At 37.6% G+C, this 17095-nt stretch overlaps 2 protein-coding genes across 4 annotated transcripts in view; both read left to right on the top strand.

The window, feature by feature from the left end:
* Positions 1–12614, top strand: part of stw (laccase) — a 160155-nt gene extending 147541 nt beyond the window's left edge. For all 3 annotated transcript variants that reach the window (XM_072298072.1, XM_019057634.2, XM_019057635.2), the window contains 8 exons: positions 1174–1381; positions 2043–2263; positions 3387–3591; positions 4603–4787; positions 5353–5548; positions 6131–6346; positions 7201–7431; positions 8205–12614. In XM_072298072.1, coding sequence (XP_072154173.1) covers positions 1174–1381; positions 2043–2263; positions 3387–3591; positions 4603–4787; positions 5353–5548; positions 6131–6346; positions 7201–7431; positions 8205–8353 — 1611 coding nt within the window. In that variant the 3' untranslated portion in view covers positions 8354–12614. The remainder of the gene's footprint in view (positions 1–1173; positions 1382–2042; positions 2264–3386; positions 3592–4602; positions 4788–5352; positions 5549–6130; positions 6347–7200; positions 7432–8204) is intronic.
* Positions 1–17095, top strand: part of LOC109041147 (vitellogenin) — a 393940-nt gene that overhangs the window by 104621 nt on the left and 272224 nt on the right. The window lies entirely within an intron of this gene.

Genomic DNA, 17095 nt, shown 5'->3' with positions numbered 1-17095 from the left:
TATAAACTATGTTCGCAGCATCGATAAATTGACATTAGTTTGGTCTGAATATAAAACTATTCGGGGACTGTCTCATGTCTCTAAACATTTTCGTATTTTCCGATCATAAGTAGTCCATGAAATATGGGGAAAATGATAAGAGGAGCAAGGTAGTGAAGGGTAAGAGCATTCACATAAAAGTGAGCTGATTTAAGAAACGTAATACTTCCGTAATTGGACTTTAAATCGACCGCCAAGTAGGTACGGCATTTATGATCATCGAATTTTTTCAAACAAGCGTTCTAAATCTTTTTACGACCTAGGTCGTGTCAAAAATTCTCAGCAGTCAATCAATAATGATTACCAAATTCATGTAGTGTTGACAAAAAATGAGCAAATTCTCACCGCTAAAAAGGCAACAATTTAATGAAATGATGACGACACGGTGATTCGGATGTTATTTGCTGCCTACCTTCATTTTTGACAGCTAGCCTCAAGTACACGCAAGCAGTAAAGCCTCTCAGTTGGTTCTAAGCAGTTGAAAAGAGTTTATTGAACATGCTTTTACTTTTACCTGACCTCTTCCAAGCTCACTCTTTTTTTCCGCTCTCAATGAAACTGGTCCAATTTTACGCAAGCGTCCGTTATATAACGCACGAACTTTACGGTCAAACGATCACAGCTAACTTGGCCATTCATAGCTTTCTTTTCTTTTTTATCGATTCCGCTTCAGCGTGCAAGTTTAGCTAATAACCGAGGAGATTAGCACATATTTTGAAGGCGCCCAAAGATAAAGAGTTTGATCTTTGAGTATTTTTTCCTTCAATTCTCACTAACCTTTAACGTAAGATTTACATTCAAATTGGCGGAGGGCTGGTAATTTTGTCAGTTTCATTTTTTCTCACATGGCCAGTGATTGAAAAAATATATGAACAAATCAAATTTAACAACATATGACGGAAAACAGAAGAAAAAAAAAGTTAAAAAAACGTTTGCAAGCTGAAATAAATCAAGCGAAGCTCAGCGGAGGAAATTGACCGATAGCTGAAGTTGAAAACTGCGCAATCTCCGACATTGCAAATCTCCGTGTAGGAACGCTGATTTAACATACCGTGTATAAAATATATGATTCAGTGCACTATTTAGTGTTTTGAATGCATATGATATTGAATTTCGGGTCTCCCTTCTGCGCAGGTTTGTGAAGGAGACAAAGTTGTTGTAGACGTCAGGAACCAGATGGAAGGTCTAGAAGTCACGATCCATTGGCACGGTATCACCCAACGTGGAACTCAGTACTCTGATGGTGTTCCCATGGTTACGCAGTGCCCCATCTTACAAGGAAACACTTTCCGGTATCAATGGTACGCGAACGCTGGTACTCACTTCTGGCACGCTCACACTGGTAAGCAAAACTAAAATCTGTATTTAAAATATACTAATAACATTTTAAGGCAAAATGTAGCGTGGTTTACTCGTAAAAAAGTAAACACAAAAAAAACACCAGGATGTAGTTATTTCTGACTGATTTTAGTCAATGCCGGCTAAATATTCTTTAAATTTTTTTTTTTTTTTTTTTTTTTTTTTTTTTTGCTATTCAAATAGCCCTCAAGGGCTAATCCCACGCTTTAAGTCCCATCTCCCCTCCGTCCCTACTGAACCAGTCCCAGGCAACCATTGTTTGAGACCATCAAACTCGGGTCGCCTGGCCGGGAATCGAACCCGGGACCTCCCGATTATAGAGCAAGCGCTACAACCACTACACCATAGGAGGCCGACAATGGCGACAATTAATGGTCACTCTGCTGTAGAATTTGAGAGGAATTTAGAATTTCCCGAGAATTTTTTTGTCCCATTTTTCATTTCATTTTTCATCTATATGAAAACCTCTCGTTGGTTATTACGTTGATCTTAATTTCAAACTTGACGCTCTGCACAATTTCTGACATTCTGAAAAACATTAAGAAATGGTGTATTCCTGAGGAAAATACACTCATACTTAATTATGAGCAATGCATTATAGAAGCGAATAGCTCCATCACTTTTTTTGTTTTCTCGTCTTTCAGGAGTCCAAAAGATGGATGGTATCTACGGAAGTATCGCCGTGCGACAAGCTCCTTCAGAGGACCCCAACAGCCACCTTTACGACTACGATTTAACGACTCACGTCATGCTCCTCTCGGATTGGATGCACGAAGACGCTTTGGAGAGGTTCCCCGGAAGACTTGCCGCCAACACTGGTCAGGATCCTGAGACTCTGCTCATCAACGGAAAAGGACAGTTCACGGTAAAGATTTTAAATATCATCCACTAAAACGATAAATCGGCTTCGGCTATCACTGAGTGACTTCGATCGAATTTTTAATCGTTCTATTGTTTAAAATCGTTAAATATTGACAAGATATTACCCAACATTGCGGTAATAGGTCAGACTTCCCTACTCAACGAATCTCGGGAGAATTCTTCCGTTCATCAGAGGAGGAATGTCCTGATGAGGAATTTTGGCAATACGTCCGCGAGAAAACGAAGGGAAGCAAGCAACCTTGATTGCCAAACCATGTGGTAAAATTTGCCCTCCTTATATTGAATAACACGGGGAAAAGTTCTGAGTCTTTGTCACAATGCGGCAACAATGAGCAAAGCAATACGTGCGTGTCCGCATAGATCCACATGGTGAGCCGGATGAAAAGTAATCAAACTAAACAGTTAAAAGTAAGAAAGAAAAATCAACCGTTCAAGGAAAAATCAAACATGAGCCACTGTGTCGAAATTCTCCCTTTCGCTCCACATTCATTCTCATCGGGTTTTTGGGAGCTCGATAGACTCTGGAATAAAAGACACTCAAGATACCACTTCCGATAATTTTTTACAGCAGGTGGACTTATGGGTGAAGGTAAGCAAAGCAGGGTGGCATGAAACGTAAGAAAGAAATGAAAGATTGGAAATTTCAATGAAATATTTCATGAAATATCACGAGGCTATGAAATATTTCATATTTTTCAGGGGCTAGAGTGTGCAGCCCGCACTCAAACACACAAAAATAGAAGAAAGTCACAATTTTTATATTTTTGAAAACATGGATAGCAATCGGTATTTTTCAATATCTTTCATAAATTTCTGATATTTTATGAAATATTTCACGTGAAATTTCAAGATTTTATTTTTCATGAAATTTTGCCACCCTGAATCAAAGTCCTGGCGGCATTGACCATGCTATAGTAGACAACATGTAAGTAAGCGCACAAGCGTGTTGTGAATGCAACTTGGATTTAAATTAACTGCACCCAAATCCACCTGGGTCATCATAATTTTTGTTCCTTGTGACAGCTGATAATTCAGCGCGACGTCTTATTAAAAGATGACCTTTTGAGTCTACAAAAAATTCAATATTCTTTAATTTAATTTTTTAGGATCCAATGACCGGCTACAGCACCAACACCCCCTTGGAAACATTCACGATCACTCCTGGCAGAAGGTACAGATTCCGTATGATCAACTCTTTGGCTAGTGTCTGCCCAGCTCAACTGACTGTTCAAGGTCATCCCCTCATCCTCATCGCCACCGATGGAGAGCCAGTCCACCCTGTTGTTGTAAACACCATCATCTCTTTCTCAGGTAATTTAAATTTTCACCGACGAGAACTAGACCAGATATAACGTCAGTTAAGTCCAATATCAACGAATCGATGTATTGATGAGGTCAAGTTCGTTTGAATCCAATATGGTACATTTGAAACACATTAAAGTGATCGAGTCAAATTACATCCTAGCTTTGATACTAAGTTTTCTTTAAATAAAATACGAAAACTATTTACGAAAGGTTTTTCAAATTTAATAAAAACTATTTTTAAAACCATTTCAACGTTACCGATGTTTGATGCCTATGCGTGCTAAAGGTCTGAATCTCTTCTCCACTATACTTCCTAAATTTGAAGACTTGAACGAACGGTAAGAAAAATTGACGCTCTAAATATCGAAACGATTTACCCGTTCTGAGGAGCGTATACATTTTTTTAAAACATAAAGGCTTAAACGCATAATCAATCGTTACTCTTTTTCACGTACTTTTTCTGAAAGGAACGAAATAGAGAAGAAAAAAGATAAAGATACACAGAGCTTCCCTAAAACTTGCCATAATCTCAAGATAGTACTTTAATTTAACACTTTTTAGAACCATGAGAACTTTCGAAAAATACCTGTTTTCTAAGAAAACAGTAGGGAAGATTTTTATTTTGACCGCGTTTAGCAGAAAGGAACCAAGCCACATCTGCTATTTCCAAATTTAACTGGACAATTTAATATTTTGCAAGATAATGTATGAGTGGATTCCTTTGAAAAAATTAAGGAATCTGCATCATACTATTCGGAAAATTAACTGAAATACAAAAACCCGCAAAACCATTTTTATGTAAAAAAATTAAATTGCCCACTTAAATTTGGCAAAAGCTGATGTGGCTTGGTTCCTTTCTGCTATACGCGGTTCATTTCAAGCTGCACCTGAAATGCATGTTATATATGTTTGAACAATCCAATTAATTCGTCATTCAGTTTTAATTCGAAAAAATGTTCTAGATGTTTATGAGAGTTTCTAGTAAAATAAGCCCTTATAAATTATATCGTGTTGCAGGAGAAAGATACGATTTCGTGATCAATGCCGAACAGCCCGTCGGAGCTTACTGGATCCAAGTTCGAGGACTCGGAGAATGTGGTAACAAACGAGTGCAGCAATTGGCCATCCTCCGGTACGCTCGAGGACCCTACCAACCCACTTCCCGTGCTCCCACCTACGATATTGGAATCCCACAAGGAGTCGTAAGTTACAACTGCCGAAAAACTTACTCGTTTGTCCAAAAATTAAAATAACATGAGAATATTTTAAGGTGTATTTTCTAAAAACGTTCTAAGGAATTCTGTAATGTTCGCTCCCAAAGAAGATTCCTAAAAGTTGGTTACACTGAGCTTCATCCATTCAAATTCGGCCTCCTATGGTGTAGTGGTTGTAGCGCTAGCTCTATGATCGGGAGGTCCCGGGTTCGATTCCCGGCCAGGCGACCCGAGTTTTGATGGTCCCAAACAATGGTTGCCTGGGACTGGTTGTTCGGGACGGAGGGGGGACGAGACTGAAGCGCAGGATTAGCCCTTGTGGGCTACTGCTTGAAGTAGTATAAAAAAAGAGAAGAAAAGAAGAAGAAAAACAAATTATGTGAATGCAATCTGTATCCATCGATCTTAGCTGAAGCAGGCTTCACTAACAATAAGAATACATTATTTGCAATGTGTTATACGGAGGCTATATTCTGCAAACTTAAACATAATTATTCATCAAGCACCTGAAAAAACTCCTTTGACCTATCATTGCTCTTGTTTGTCCTTGCAGGTTCTTAACCCGTTGGATGCCGTCTGCAACAGACCGAGAACAGATGCCATTTGCATAAACCAATTGAAAAACGCCAAAAAGGTAGATAAGGCTTTACTCCAAGAATTGCCCGACATCAAGATCTTCTTGCCGTTCAAATTCTTGTTCTACCGACCTGAGGAAATCTTCACACCACACACTTACAACAGATTCTTGGGTAAGTGCCATTCCGTCGCTCGTTTAATGCAAACGCGCCGCTAAAGAGATGATAGTATAAGGAAGTACCAGTCACAGAAAGCTTTCAATTCCACCTTTTGTCCACCCTCCTTAATCTATCATGAGTCTCTCGAGACGCAAGAGCAGTGATTACATTTTCAGATTAGCCCGATGCAGCTTTAAGAAGTTTCTCCTATATCTGTTTGAGAGTTTCGAATGACTGAGTCCGAGTGAATAGGGTCATTCTTAGAAGTATTTAATCTACTGGCATTTAACGAACAGAAAAAGCAGGTTTCTGAGCCAAGTGAGAATGCAGCAAATGGACGTTGTGGGTGCCGATCTCGCATCGACTTTCTCAATTTTGTGACCTGAAAACGCTTACAGTTACAGAAAAAGGTATCAAGTTGTCCAACTGTTTCCGACTAAAAATTTAATATCATTGTTGATAAGAGCAATGAAATCTCCGATTACAGCATCAATGGAGGGCATCTATATCTTTTTTGAGAAAATGATCACACCTCTGATATTGACTTATCTTTGCCGCTGATGTTAATCACTAATATGACGTCATTTTGTGTCGCAGTTGCTCCGGGTGGTGGAGATCATGTCATCAGTTTAGTGGACAACATTTCGTACGTTTCGCCACCAGCTCCACCTCTAAGTCAGATCGACGACATCCCACCAGAGATGTTCTGCAACGGAGACAACAGGCCAGCAGACTGTGGAAGGAATTGTATGTGCACACACAAGGTGGACATTCCTCTTCACGCTATTGTAGAGGTCGTTCTCGTCGACGAGGGTAAGTTTCAAGTCTCCAACTTCTCAAAACTTGAAAACTCTCCGAAATCATAACGCACATTCACGAAAAAGAGTTTGTAATTTCCTCATGAATACAGGGCAATAAACGGCTAAAGTCGGAAAATGTGCATCTTCAATCGGGACAAAGCAAATCTCCACTCGTGTTCAAATTTTTTAAGAGAAAAAACATTTTTGTTAAAATTTTTCTTGAATGTTCATCACATTAACAATATTCGCAGAAATTGTTAAGGAGTTCTCATGGTCCGCGTTCTTTCAGAAAAATGAAACATATTCGAGGATTCTTTTAATTGTGCCGGCTCCTCAGCTTTTTCCTCTTTCTCTCTTTCGTTCTATTCAGAAAAAGTACGTAGAAAACATGAATAACAAACATGATTGTGCGTTTAGGTCTTCCAGTTCAATGAAAAAATGTGCACTTTGCCCAGAATCGTTCCAATATTTAGATCGAGCGTTATTTTTTCTAACCGTTCGTTTAAGTCTCCAAATTTAATCACTGGAAAATTACTCATTTCTTGTCTTCAGCCATCGAAATTTGTGTAAAGCTGAACTTAAAAAGTTAGGTCTCTGATACCAGCCGCAAGTCGAATGATTGTGCCAACCAGGAACGTATGAAAAATGTTCTTACAACATTTTCAAAACATTATTTTTAAAAAAAACACCATCGTGGCAAAAATGTTTTCGCACACATTTAGCTGGACGGGTTCATCACTTTAATTTTGAAAACTTCTTGGTAGCGTATTGTTCCGGACGTAAGCAGTTGTATTACTGATATCTTTTCCGTCCGTATTTCGAGAGTTTAGTGCGGGTAATTGATGTATTATTTTTATTTGTTTTCAGTACAACAACCAAACTTGAGTCATCCGTTCCATTTGCACGGTTACACATTCAATGTCATCGGTATGGGTCGATCACCAGACAAGAACGTTAAGAAAATCAACTTGAAACACGCATTAGATCTTGACAGGCGAGGACTGTTGGACAGACACTTCAACCTTCCTCCCGGCAAGGACACAATTGCAGTACCAAACAACGGATACGTTGTCTTTAGGTTTAGGGCAGACAATCCAGGTAAGACATCCATTCAATCCTTTAATTCGGTAATCATTTTTTTATTGAGATTTTACCGATAGAAATGCAGTAACTTTTACGGGGATGGGTGGTATATTAAAAGTAGCTAATCAGTTTTTTCTGAAGATAGCCAAACATGGGATCAAATCGGTCATTATCAGGTCTTGAGAAAAATTACGAAGGAGGCAATTCATTATTTGTGTGGAATTTCTCTGAGCCAGTTTTTGTCCCTCTTTACTGAAAAATGATAATGTTTGTGAAACGTGATCATCTTCAATCTTGTGACCCTCTTACATATTTCTTCTTTTTCCTTTCCTCTTCCGCCGTATATTTCTCAGTTTTTACTGCTTTTCCTCCCTTTTACTTTCTTTATCTTCTCCTCTTCTTTCTTATTCATATTTCTCTTTTTCCTTTTTTTTTCAAATTCAACTTCATATTATTTGGGCCCTCTCTCCTTTAATATTCTTTTTCTACCTATTTTTCATCTTAATTCTCTTCTTTTAATGCACGTTTAGGGTGAGGCATTTTGACATTTGGAACACATTTTGCAATTAGGAACTATAAATTCCGGCTCTGTTTAAAAACAACGTAAGTACCATTAGTTTTCCTATGCACATAAGAGTTTTTTCGGATGAGCCAGAAATTATAGTTCTTAATTGCAAAATGAAGTCCATTTTATTTTGTTGATCTCGGCTGCGGAACCGGCAGAGATCGAGAACTTCGGTAACATATCTAATCTAATGATTCTAACGATAACCTTTTTTTGATTGCAGGTTACTGGCTGTTCCACTGTCACTTCTTGTTCCACATTCTCATCGGTATGAACTTAGTCCTTCACGTAGGTACTCACGCCGACCTACCACCAGTGCCAGAAGGTTTCCCTCGATGTGGAGACTTCTTACCCCCGGTCAGTTTACATTGATAGCTGCTAAACCAATTCAGACACTCGTGTACCTATCTAAGCCAAGCCACGATGACCAACTCATTTCTCGAGTCTGTCGTTGAGTAACTTCAAATCCTCATTCTTGTGTTCAGATTCTTAAGCAAGGGGTACTTCAGTCAAATCATCTCATTTGTAAATAGTCATCTTGTCACCCGAGACCCGAGTAAGCGGGATATGGCGAATCCTTCTCAGATACGAAAAGCTCTAAACTCTATCAACTTAGCTCATCTCCCCTTTGGAAGTGATTGTGCGCGAATTGCATTATTATGAGTCAATGAGTCGGCAATGAAACAAATGCGCGTAATTTTACGTGCATTTGTAGCTCCGATTAACCTATCTCCTACGGTCACTGCACGGTTAGGAGACTATTTTTCACGGTGCAGTCAAGTCAGGGAAATTCAAGCGCTCTGCGAATGAAAGGACATGAATGCACACCCAGCCAAGCTCCATCTGAGTTCTCATCCGTTTCAGGATTTTTAAACAAAATGACTCCTACTTACTCTGTAGTGACTTATTGTAGTATTTGAAACGTCGATCATCAGTATTTGCCCGGGAAAAAGTTGATATTTACATCATGCCGAATTAACGCAAAATGGGTTTATTCATTATGAGTATTCTTCGCAAATTTAATTATTTTGCCGAAAAGTGTACTCATCTATAACGTAGAGCATTCCGGATCCGGGCTAATATTATAATTTTGCAGCTCCAGTTTCGCTGTGACAATAAGTGTAAGGGGATGATTTCCATCTGAAATTTTTATTAATGGAGAGCAAAAATGATGCATGCGTCCTATTCTTCTTACTCGCGCTCTCTCGGGTTCTTTTCTTCTTTAAATCGCCTTCAGCGTAAGCGTTAGGGGGAAATAATTTTCATTGCCAAAGCTGCAAAGCGCTAATTACTTTTCCTCTACCGTCAAAAGTCGAAATTCACTTTTGTGGGAAACTGCAGCTATTTTGAAAATTCGAACAACTGAGTAATGTTACCAATTTTCTGTTTCGAGATCACCGAGCAGCTGCAATCAGCCGATATGTTTAAAATGTGAGAAATAAGCCATAAAACTTTTTTGACTGATGAACAGTTTCAAAATAATGTACAGTGTCCCTCCCCCCCCTCTTTTTTATCTCTCATTTTCACCTATCAGATCCATCAAAACATCCCGTCCAGAGTAACGCATTAGTTACATGTCTCGTTGCAGCTACTCGGCCTTGAAGCTCCTTATTCTTAGTTGATTGTGAATATTTCAATGTTGTTCCCGTGAATTTTCCATGTAAATAAAATGCCATAATGTATCTTTACCTTGCGTCTCTCGAAAGTTGCTTCATACATACGTTGATTCAACCTCATTTTGCGGTCATTCCCTATCTGTTATGATGTGCGATCATTCACATAAATCTCAAATCTTAAAGTTTGCATGGAGAAAGTTCAATTGCAATACCTACTACGTCTCAAAATTACTGATTTTTAGAAAAAAAAGAAAAATGAATTTATTCAAGCAGTTTATATTTTTTAGATGTGTGGCTCAACCAAGAAATTGTTTTTTAAATTACATTTTGTTTTGAATTTTTTTGAATACTTACATGGAAAATTAAGGTTCAAAGCCTCATCAATACTGTTTTGATTCAAACTGCAAAAAGCCCCCCAAACATCAGAACACCCGAAACGTCAAGTTACAAGATTTGTAGTGCACTTAGTGATACACGATTTTAATTGTGGTTAATCTTATTTTCTGTTGACTTTTGAAGACTCAAGTTAGACCTTTTTCTTTCTCTTTCATTTCTATTTCATCTTATCTCTATGAATCATCCCTTGTTTTATCGTATGGCTCCTGAAAGAATCTGAAATAGTACCATAATCCTCTTTTTTCATAAGATAATTTCGCATAAAGGAAACACTCTCGCCTTAAGAAAAAACTAGAAACTAATAGAAGATTCCTTTTAAAATGTAGCCATTTTACCAAATAGTTGATTAAAAATCAATATTAGGTATTTTATTTTTATTTATTATTTTTTCGCCGACTACGATTGATGGTGATATAACGGTCAGTATTTGACGAAAATTATAGAATTTTCTTCTCACTAATGATTATTTTCCAAATTTCGAACTCTCTCATACAAAGTGACCACGTTGTTCTACTCTATGATTATTGTGGTCAGTGCCATTTTCTCCTGATATAAGAGGAACAGATTCAAAGCTTAAAATTAAAGATTTCAATAATCCTAGCATCCAATTTTGCCGATGAAAAGTAAAAAAGGGGGAGAAGAAAAAAATATAAAATAATATTGCATTTTTTTTTTTTTTTTTTTTTTTTTTAACTTTTATTCCCCCTCAAATTGTGCGTATTTACTTCCCCAAAATATTTGAGTATGTCATCATAATGCGACCGTTATAATATTGAAAAATTAAGTGGTTTCCTTTGAAATTTTATGAAAAAAGTGTACGAAATCGGTATGCGTTGCGACTGCGTACTTATTTGTTATTTAGATATGCCTATTTTGTGTTGAATGTGTTAGCTATTTGTTTCGTGTGAATGTTTTTTTACAAATGTTATTTTAAGTCTGTCATCAAAATGTTTTCCAAATTTTTGTATCTATAAATTTAAACTAATTAATTTATCAGAATTTTGTACAAAAACATTTTTTAAAAAAATAAAAAAAAAAAATTATTAATAGTTGGTTTGAACATCACATGCACATCTGAGGTGCGTACTTATCACCGCACCGGTGTGAAGTATCGATTAAAAATTTCTTTCAATTTGGTGACTTCATGAAGCTTGGAGACTGGGTATGTTTCTCCGGAAATAAGAACCTTCAAGATGTGATTCAGAAAAATTTAGTGATGTTCAAAATTGTAGGGGGAAAAAATTGAATACCATCACTGTCTTGATGTCTTTAGGAATAAGTGCAGAGTCATTGATTTTTTGGCGAATTTTGTAGGTGACTAACGTACATTTCTTTAGTAGCATCTGAATTATGTTTTAACATTTTCAGAGGTAATTTACAACTAATATTGAGCTATGATTTAAATTGAACACAAATTCAAACTTAGTGGTCAGATTTTTGGAATCAATCTCCGAATCACTTTAGAAGAGATCCTGGAAATTTCGCTTCGTTTCTCAAGGCTATAAAATGACCACATCGATTTGATAACTTGAAAATATCGCTCAGCAAATTTCAAACTTTTATTTTTCCGGTGAAATTATTGAAGATGAATAGGTACAAAATACGCATTCTCAGGATAATATTAAATAATAATGTCCTTCTCATCAATTAGTAAATTACATGCGAGTATGTCTTAATCGTTAAATATCGATTTATTTCCTATGATAGCATTGAGAGTGGCTATGATACTGTTTGGATCGAATTCGATAAAAATAATTTTTGTTAATTGTTCAGATTTCGATGCAAACAATAATATAACTTCATCCAATGCAAAATGGGAATTATTTGATTCTACCCCACGGGCGTGCCAATTTCGGATGGAGGGGGGAGGGGGTTCCTTTCGTCCCCTCTTCCTCCCTCTTCAACGGGCACCCCAGCTACTGTGGTGGTCGATGACATGAATAATACCGTTAACTTTTATTCTGCATTTATTTTTAATGTAACGTCACAGTTATAGTAATTTGATTTTATTATCTTCGAGGTCTGCGTGCCCGTGCATAAAACAATAAGTTTAACTGCATCATCACTCTAATTATTATAATTTTAATTTTTATGTTTATGCTCAAAAGGTACCTTGTTTGTACATTCCAAAATAGAAACTTTAGGATTATTAAACAATTTTGATTCATAGCGTAAGTTGAAGCCAACGGTTTCATCAAGTGGAGTTGTGACGCGTGTATTTTTGAATGCAACTTAGAAGTTGATACTTATATGCATCAATTGTGTAAATTACTGTAAATAAACTTACTTAGGGTTCAGCGCAATATTTTTTCCAATGATTAATTTGACTCAAACAAATAACCTGGTATTGACCTGGAATTCAGCTGCAGCTCGAAGCTGTCCGGATTTTTTATATTCTGGACTTTAAGTAATGCCAATTTTTTAATAATCTTTGCAGACGTGGCCATCAAATATGTGTAAGAACTTATTTTCTTTTTGTTTTAAACAAAGTGTATTATCAGGGACCACTTTTTGAAATGCATTTTTGTAATTTTACTAAATTAGTCTATGCATTTAAATTTCTTAGTTATAATTTTACCATTGCTTATCGTATCAAAATAAAATGAGTTTTATTGATGTAATCCTTCATGCCTTTTCAATTTATACTGATATGTACCTTATTATCCTTGGACTAAAATTTTATAAATAATCCCCTGAGTACCGGATAACTGTATACGAACCGTATGGATAACTTTTGAATAACCCTGTATACATAAGTGTCCCCAGAATCTGAGATCCAAGATTAATTCATAAATAGAAGGTACAATTAACTTACAAGTGCATATCAAGTTGCTCCTGGATCCTGAAGGTCTAACTCAAATGAGCGAGAATAAATGCGCATGACTTAGTCCGCCTTCAATCCAGAGGTTATGCAATTTAATCTACTCGGAAGTTAAAATATTTGTATCACGCGTTTCGGTCTGTCAGAAGTGTCGGAGCAGATAGCTGCGCTTAAACGTGGTATGTGCTAGCATGTTACTGTAATCAGCAGTTACGTACTTCAAAATTAAGTTTTACTAAAATGCAGTCGGTTGAGACGCTCGATCTTTTTTGTGTCTTCATTAGGACAGATGACCAGATGATTATCCATCTTGATCAAGGTACAAGAATCAAGTAATCTAGTGACAGCAATTGAAAAACATCGCGCCGACAGATTTCATAATGTCACATAAAATTGACTACAATGTGAGGTGTCGACACTGCCTCCTACCGTTCTGAAACATTCTATCAGACATTATTTTCTGCACACGTTCATTCCATTATATATCTACATCAGTAGTTGTAAAAATTAGTTCTCACAGAAACTTTCCCAATAATTTTATAAATTAAAAAAAACACACGATGTAGCATTTGTTTTTAATGAGGTCTTGGATGATCAAAGTAATGATTCGACTAATTCAACACTATCGATGCGGAGAAAATAAGAACCAAGAAGTGGACACATTATAAACCAGAATGAATAAGCCTAGCTGCTGTTCATGTTGCCTGATTTCCTCTCATGTTTTATTTTGTTTACAGAAATCTAAAAAACGTATTGCTTTGAAACTTCCTGTGAATTTCCTCTCCATTACAGGGCCGTATGTAGGGGGTGGCCACATGGGTCGCGTCTCATAGCGGCAAATTTGGCGATTTTTGTTTTAATGCACCTAGGTTTCAAAAATAAAAAACAAGCAGGGAAACTCAAATCCGTAGATATTAGAGAATATCGCTCAGCAGTTAGATTTTGCTTTCAGTAAAAAAGTAACACATTTTACGAAGAATATTTTTATTCATTCATTTCTGTACGTCCGTCGGATGTCGAAAAGGGAAAAGTACGATAAACAAAGCACATGGACAGGATTGAAAGATAAAGACGCGGCTCAAAAGCTGCATAATGCGGTAACGATAATAAAGGCTATTTCCATTTAAATCTTCCGTCACATTCATACGGCGCAATGATACAACTATTTGAACTCTCCGGAATGCGTGAGGTATCACGCCGCATTTGAAGGCGTTTTCAATTGAGCCAAGTTCCGATACCCGGATTATCGTTTTGCATAGTTCATATTCTTTTTTTATATTCCGTACCACTTTTTTCATTATAATCCTCCTATAAAACCACTCATTTGCTAAATATAATTCTAGCTGGAGCGCACTTCAGCTATGCATTCACCACTGCAAAAATTTTAAAGGAAATCGACACGATCAGCGTGCATGGGGGTTATTTCTATAACAGGCATTCTATACAATTCTAGCTGAAGCGCGCTTCAGCTATGCATTCATCACTGTTTATTTTTAATTCTCGTAGAAAAATCACCCATTTGCTAAATATACTAGCTGCTGCGCATTTCAGCTATGCATTCACCACTGCAAAAATGTCAAAGGAAAACGACACGATCAGCGTGCATTGAGGCTACCTCCATTTAAATCTTCCGTAGCCTTTCTAAGCCGGAATGATACAACTATTTGAACTCTCCGGAATGCGTGAGGTACACGCCGCATTTGAAGGCGTTTTCAAAACAGCCAAGTTCCGTTATCGGACTAATCGTTTTGCATAGTTCATAATCTTTTGTTATTTTCCGTACCACTCGTTTAGTTTTAATCCTCGTAGAAAAACCACCCATTTGCTAAATACAATTCTAGCTGAAGCGCGCTTCAGCTATGCATTCATCACTGCAAAAATTTTAGAGGAAATCGACAAGCCCAGCGTGCATGGAGGTTTTTTCCATTTAAATCTTGCGTCGCATTTCTAAGGCGCAATATACAACTATTTGAATTCTCCAGAAAGCGTGAGGTATCACGCCGCATTTGAAGGCGTTTTCAAAACAGCCAAGTTCCGTTATTGGACTAATCGTTTTGCATTGTTCATATTCGTTTGTTATATTCCGTACCACTCGTTTATTTTTAATCCTCGTTGAAAAAAAACCCATTTGTTAAATACAATTCTAGCTGCAGGGCATTTCAGCTATGCATTCACCACTGCAAAAATGTCAAAGGAACACGACACGACCAGCCTGCATTGAGGCTACCTCCATTTAAATATTCCTTAGCCTTTCTAAGGCGCATTGATACAACTATTTGAACTCTCCGGAATGCGTGAGGCATCACGCCGCATTTGAAGGCGTTTTCAAATCAGCCAAGTTCCGATACCCGGGTAATCGTTTTGCATAGTTCATATTACCTATTTTGTTTCCATATCTAACCACTTGTTTAATTATAATCCTCGTAGAAAAACCACCCATTTGTAAATACAATTCTAGCTGGAGCGCACTTCAGCTATGCATTCACCACTGCAAAAATTTTAGAGGAAATCGACAAGCCCAGCGTGCATGAAGGTTATTTTCATTTAAATCTTCCGTCACATTCTTACGGCGTAAAGATACAACTATTTGAACTCTTCGGAATGCGTGTGGTATCACGCCGCATTTGAAGGCGTTTTGCAAAACAGCCAAGTTCCGATACCCGGATCATTGTTTTGCATAGTTCAGCAGCAAGTATTAGTAGTGGTAGTAGCAAGTATTTTGTGCTGAAAGTAGAAAAAGAAAACATAATTATTCCGCAGAAATTGATGGAAAAATTCTTTATGGAAGCTTCAAAATGCGTCCAATTAGTCGTATAAATTCTAAAATTTCTCGGGGGATGCCCCTCGGACCCCCCCCCCCCCCCTCCGTGCTTGGGGCCCGGACCTTAAAACTGGTACCGAGGCCCGAGATGGGATGTGGCGGGCCTGACGATAATTCAACAGGTATGTCAGATGGAGGCGAAATTCAACAGGTTCAGAAAAAGTCATCACCGATGGCATTTCGGATGAAAAGAACTCAATATCTGGACTTTCAGACGTAATAATAAAATAACTTTAAACTTCCCAGCAAAGAAAATTTTCGGAATATTATGTATTCCATCCGCTGATCTATACTTAATAACGTTAAAGGGGGTATTATTAGCTGGTAAGAAGAAAATTCTGAGAATCTTGTCGGTCATGTTTTGTTGAGTTGGCGAGCCATTCAATCGCCTTAGCGCTCTACTGTAGAAGTGCCTAGTGCCTATCGGGTGAGCGCTTAAAATCGGATTCCGAAAAAAATTACAACAGAGAAATTGCGACGAAATCTCTCATTTTCTGAGAGTAAAAATATAGTAATTTCTAATTTTGACGTTTTACGGCGATACAAAGAGACAGCACGTCTAATTATTCGAGCTAAGAGAGAAACCATACACGCAATTTGGCCTGGATAGTGGCGCGGCGCAGACAGCAATGATGACGCGGACTGAAATGAAGAGGAGATTCCCTCGGCGCAGCGCGCCTGCAAGACTGCATGAATACTTCACGCATTGCGTGAAGCATCGTGCGGTCAGCGGTCGGCGCGAGGCGCACATTAGCGCCTACAAGACTGGATGAATACTTCACGCATTGCGCCAAACACATTCGAATTTATCGCAAAGCACCCATGGCCGGCACTGTCTGCGCTTCCTGCATTCAATGACCTAATAAAGATGAATCCAGCCGAGTCGTCCCATGTATACTTCAGCAAAATGATATTTTTCGAGTTCGCATTCCAACATACCTACTTGTTTTCGCAGAAGATTCTAAAAAATTCCGATTAGAAACGTAAATACTGTTCAAAACGTTAGGAGAGAAGGAAGGAGGTGACCGGATATCGTTATTTAGGTATTCGTCCAACGACCAATTACTTACCAGAATATTTTAGATGGATGGAATATATTCATAAAATAAAAAGAAAATCGTTTGGATAGAAAAAAATAATAGTATTTTTATTTTAAAATATGAATACAATAACAATGAATATTTAAAGGAATTACTCAATTTAAACTGTTAAACAAGTCAAATGAAAATGATTGGAACATATTGTTTGAAGATTAAGCATTCAATACTCAAACATTAATGGGGCACATTAAAACTCGCCAACTTCTGCAAAAAATGTTTGTTCAGAGGTACCCACTAACAGTAGCGGAAAAATACATTTTAATGATTCATGTGGGGGGGGGGGGGATTTGCATTTATGTCTACAACGTAAGGATAAGAGACTACCCACATACTCAGAGCGGAAATACAATTTTGTTTTTG

The sequence above is a fragment of the Bemisia tabaci genome, chromosome 1 (assembly GCF_918797505.1).
Source record: "Bemisia tabaci chromosome 1, PGI_BMITA_v3".
Lineage (NCBI taxonomy): Eukaryota > Metazoa > Arthropoda > Insecta > Hemiptera > Aleyrodidae > Bemisia > Bemisia tabaci.
Note: the sequence above shows the minus strand (reverse complement) of the source record. Positions and strands in the feature narration are given on the sequence as shown.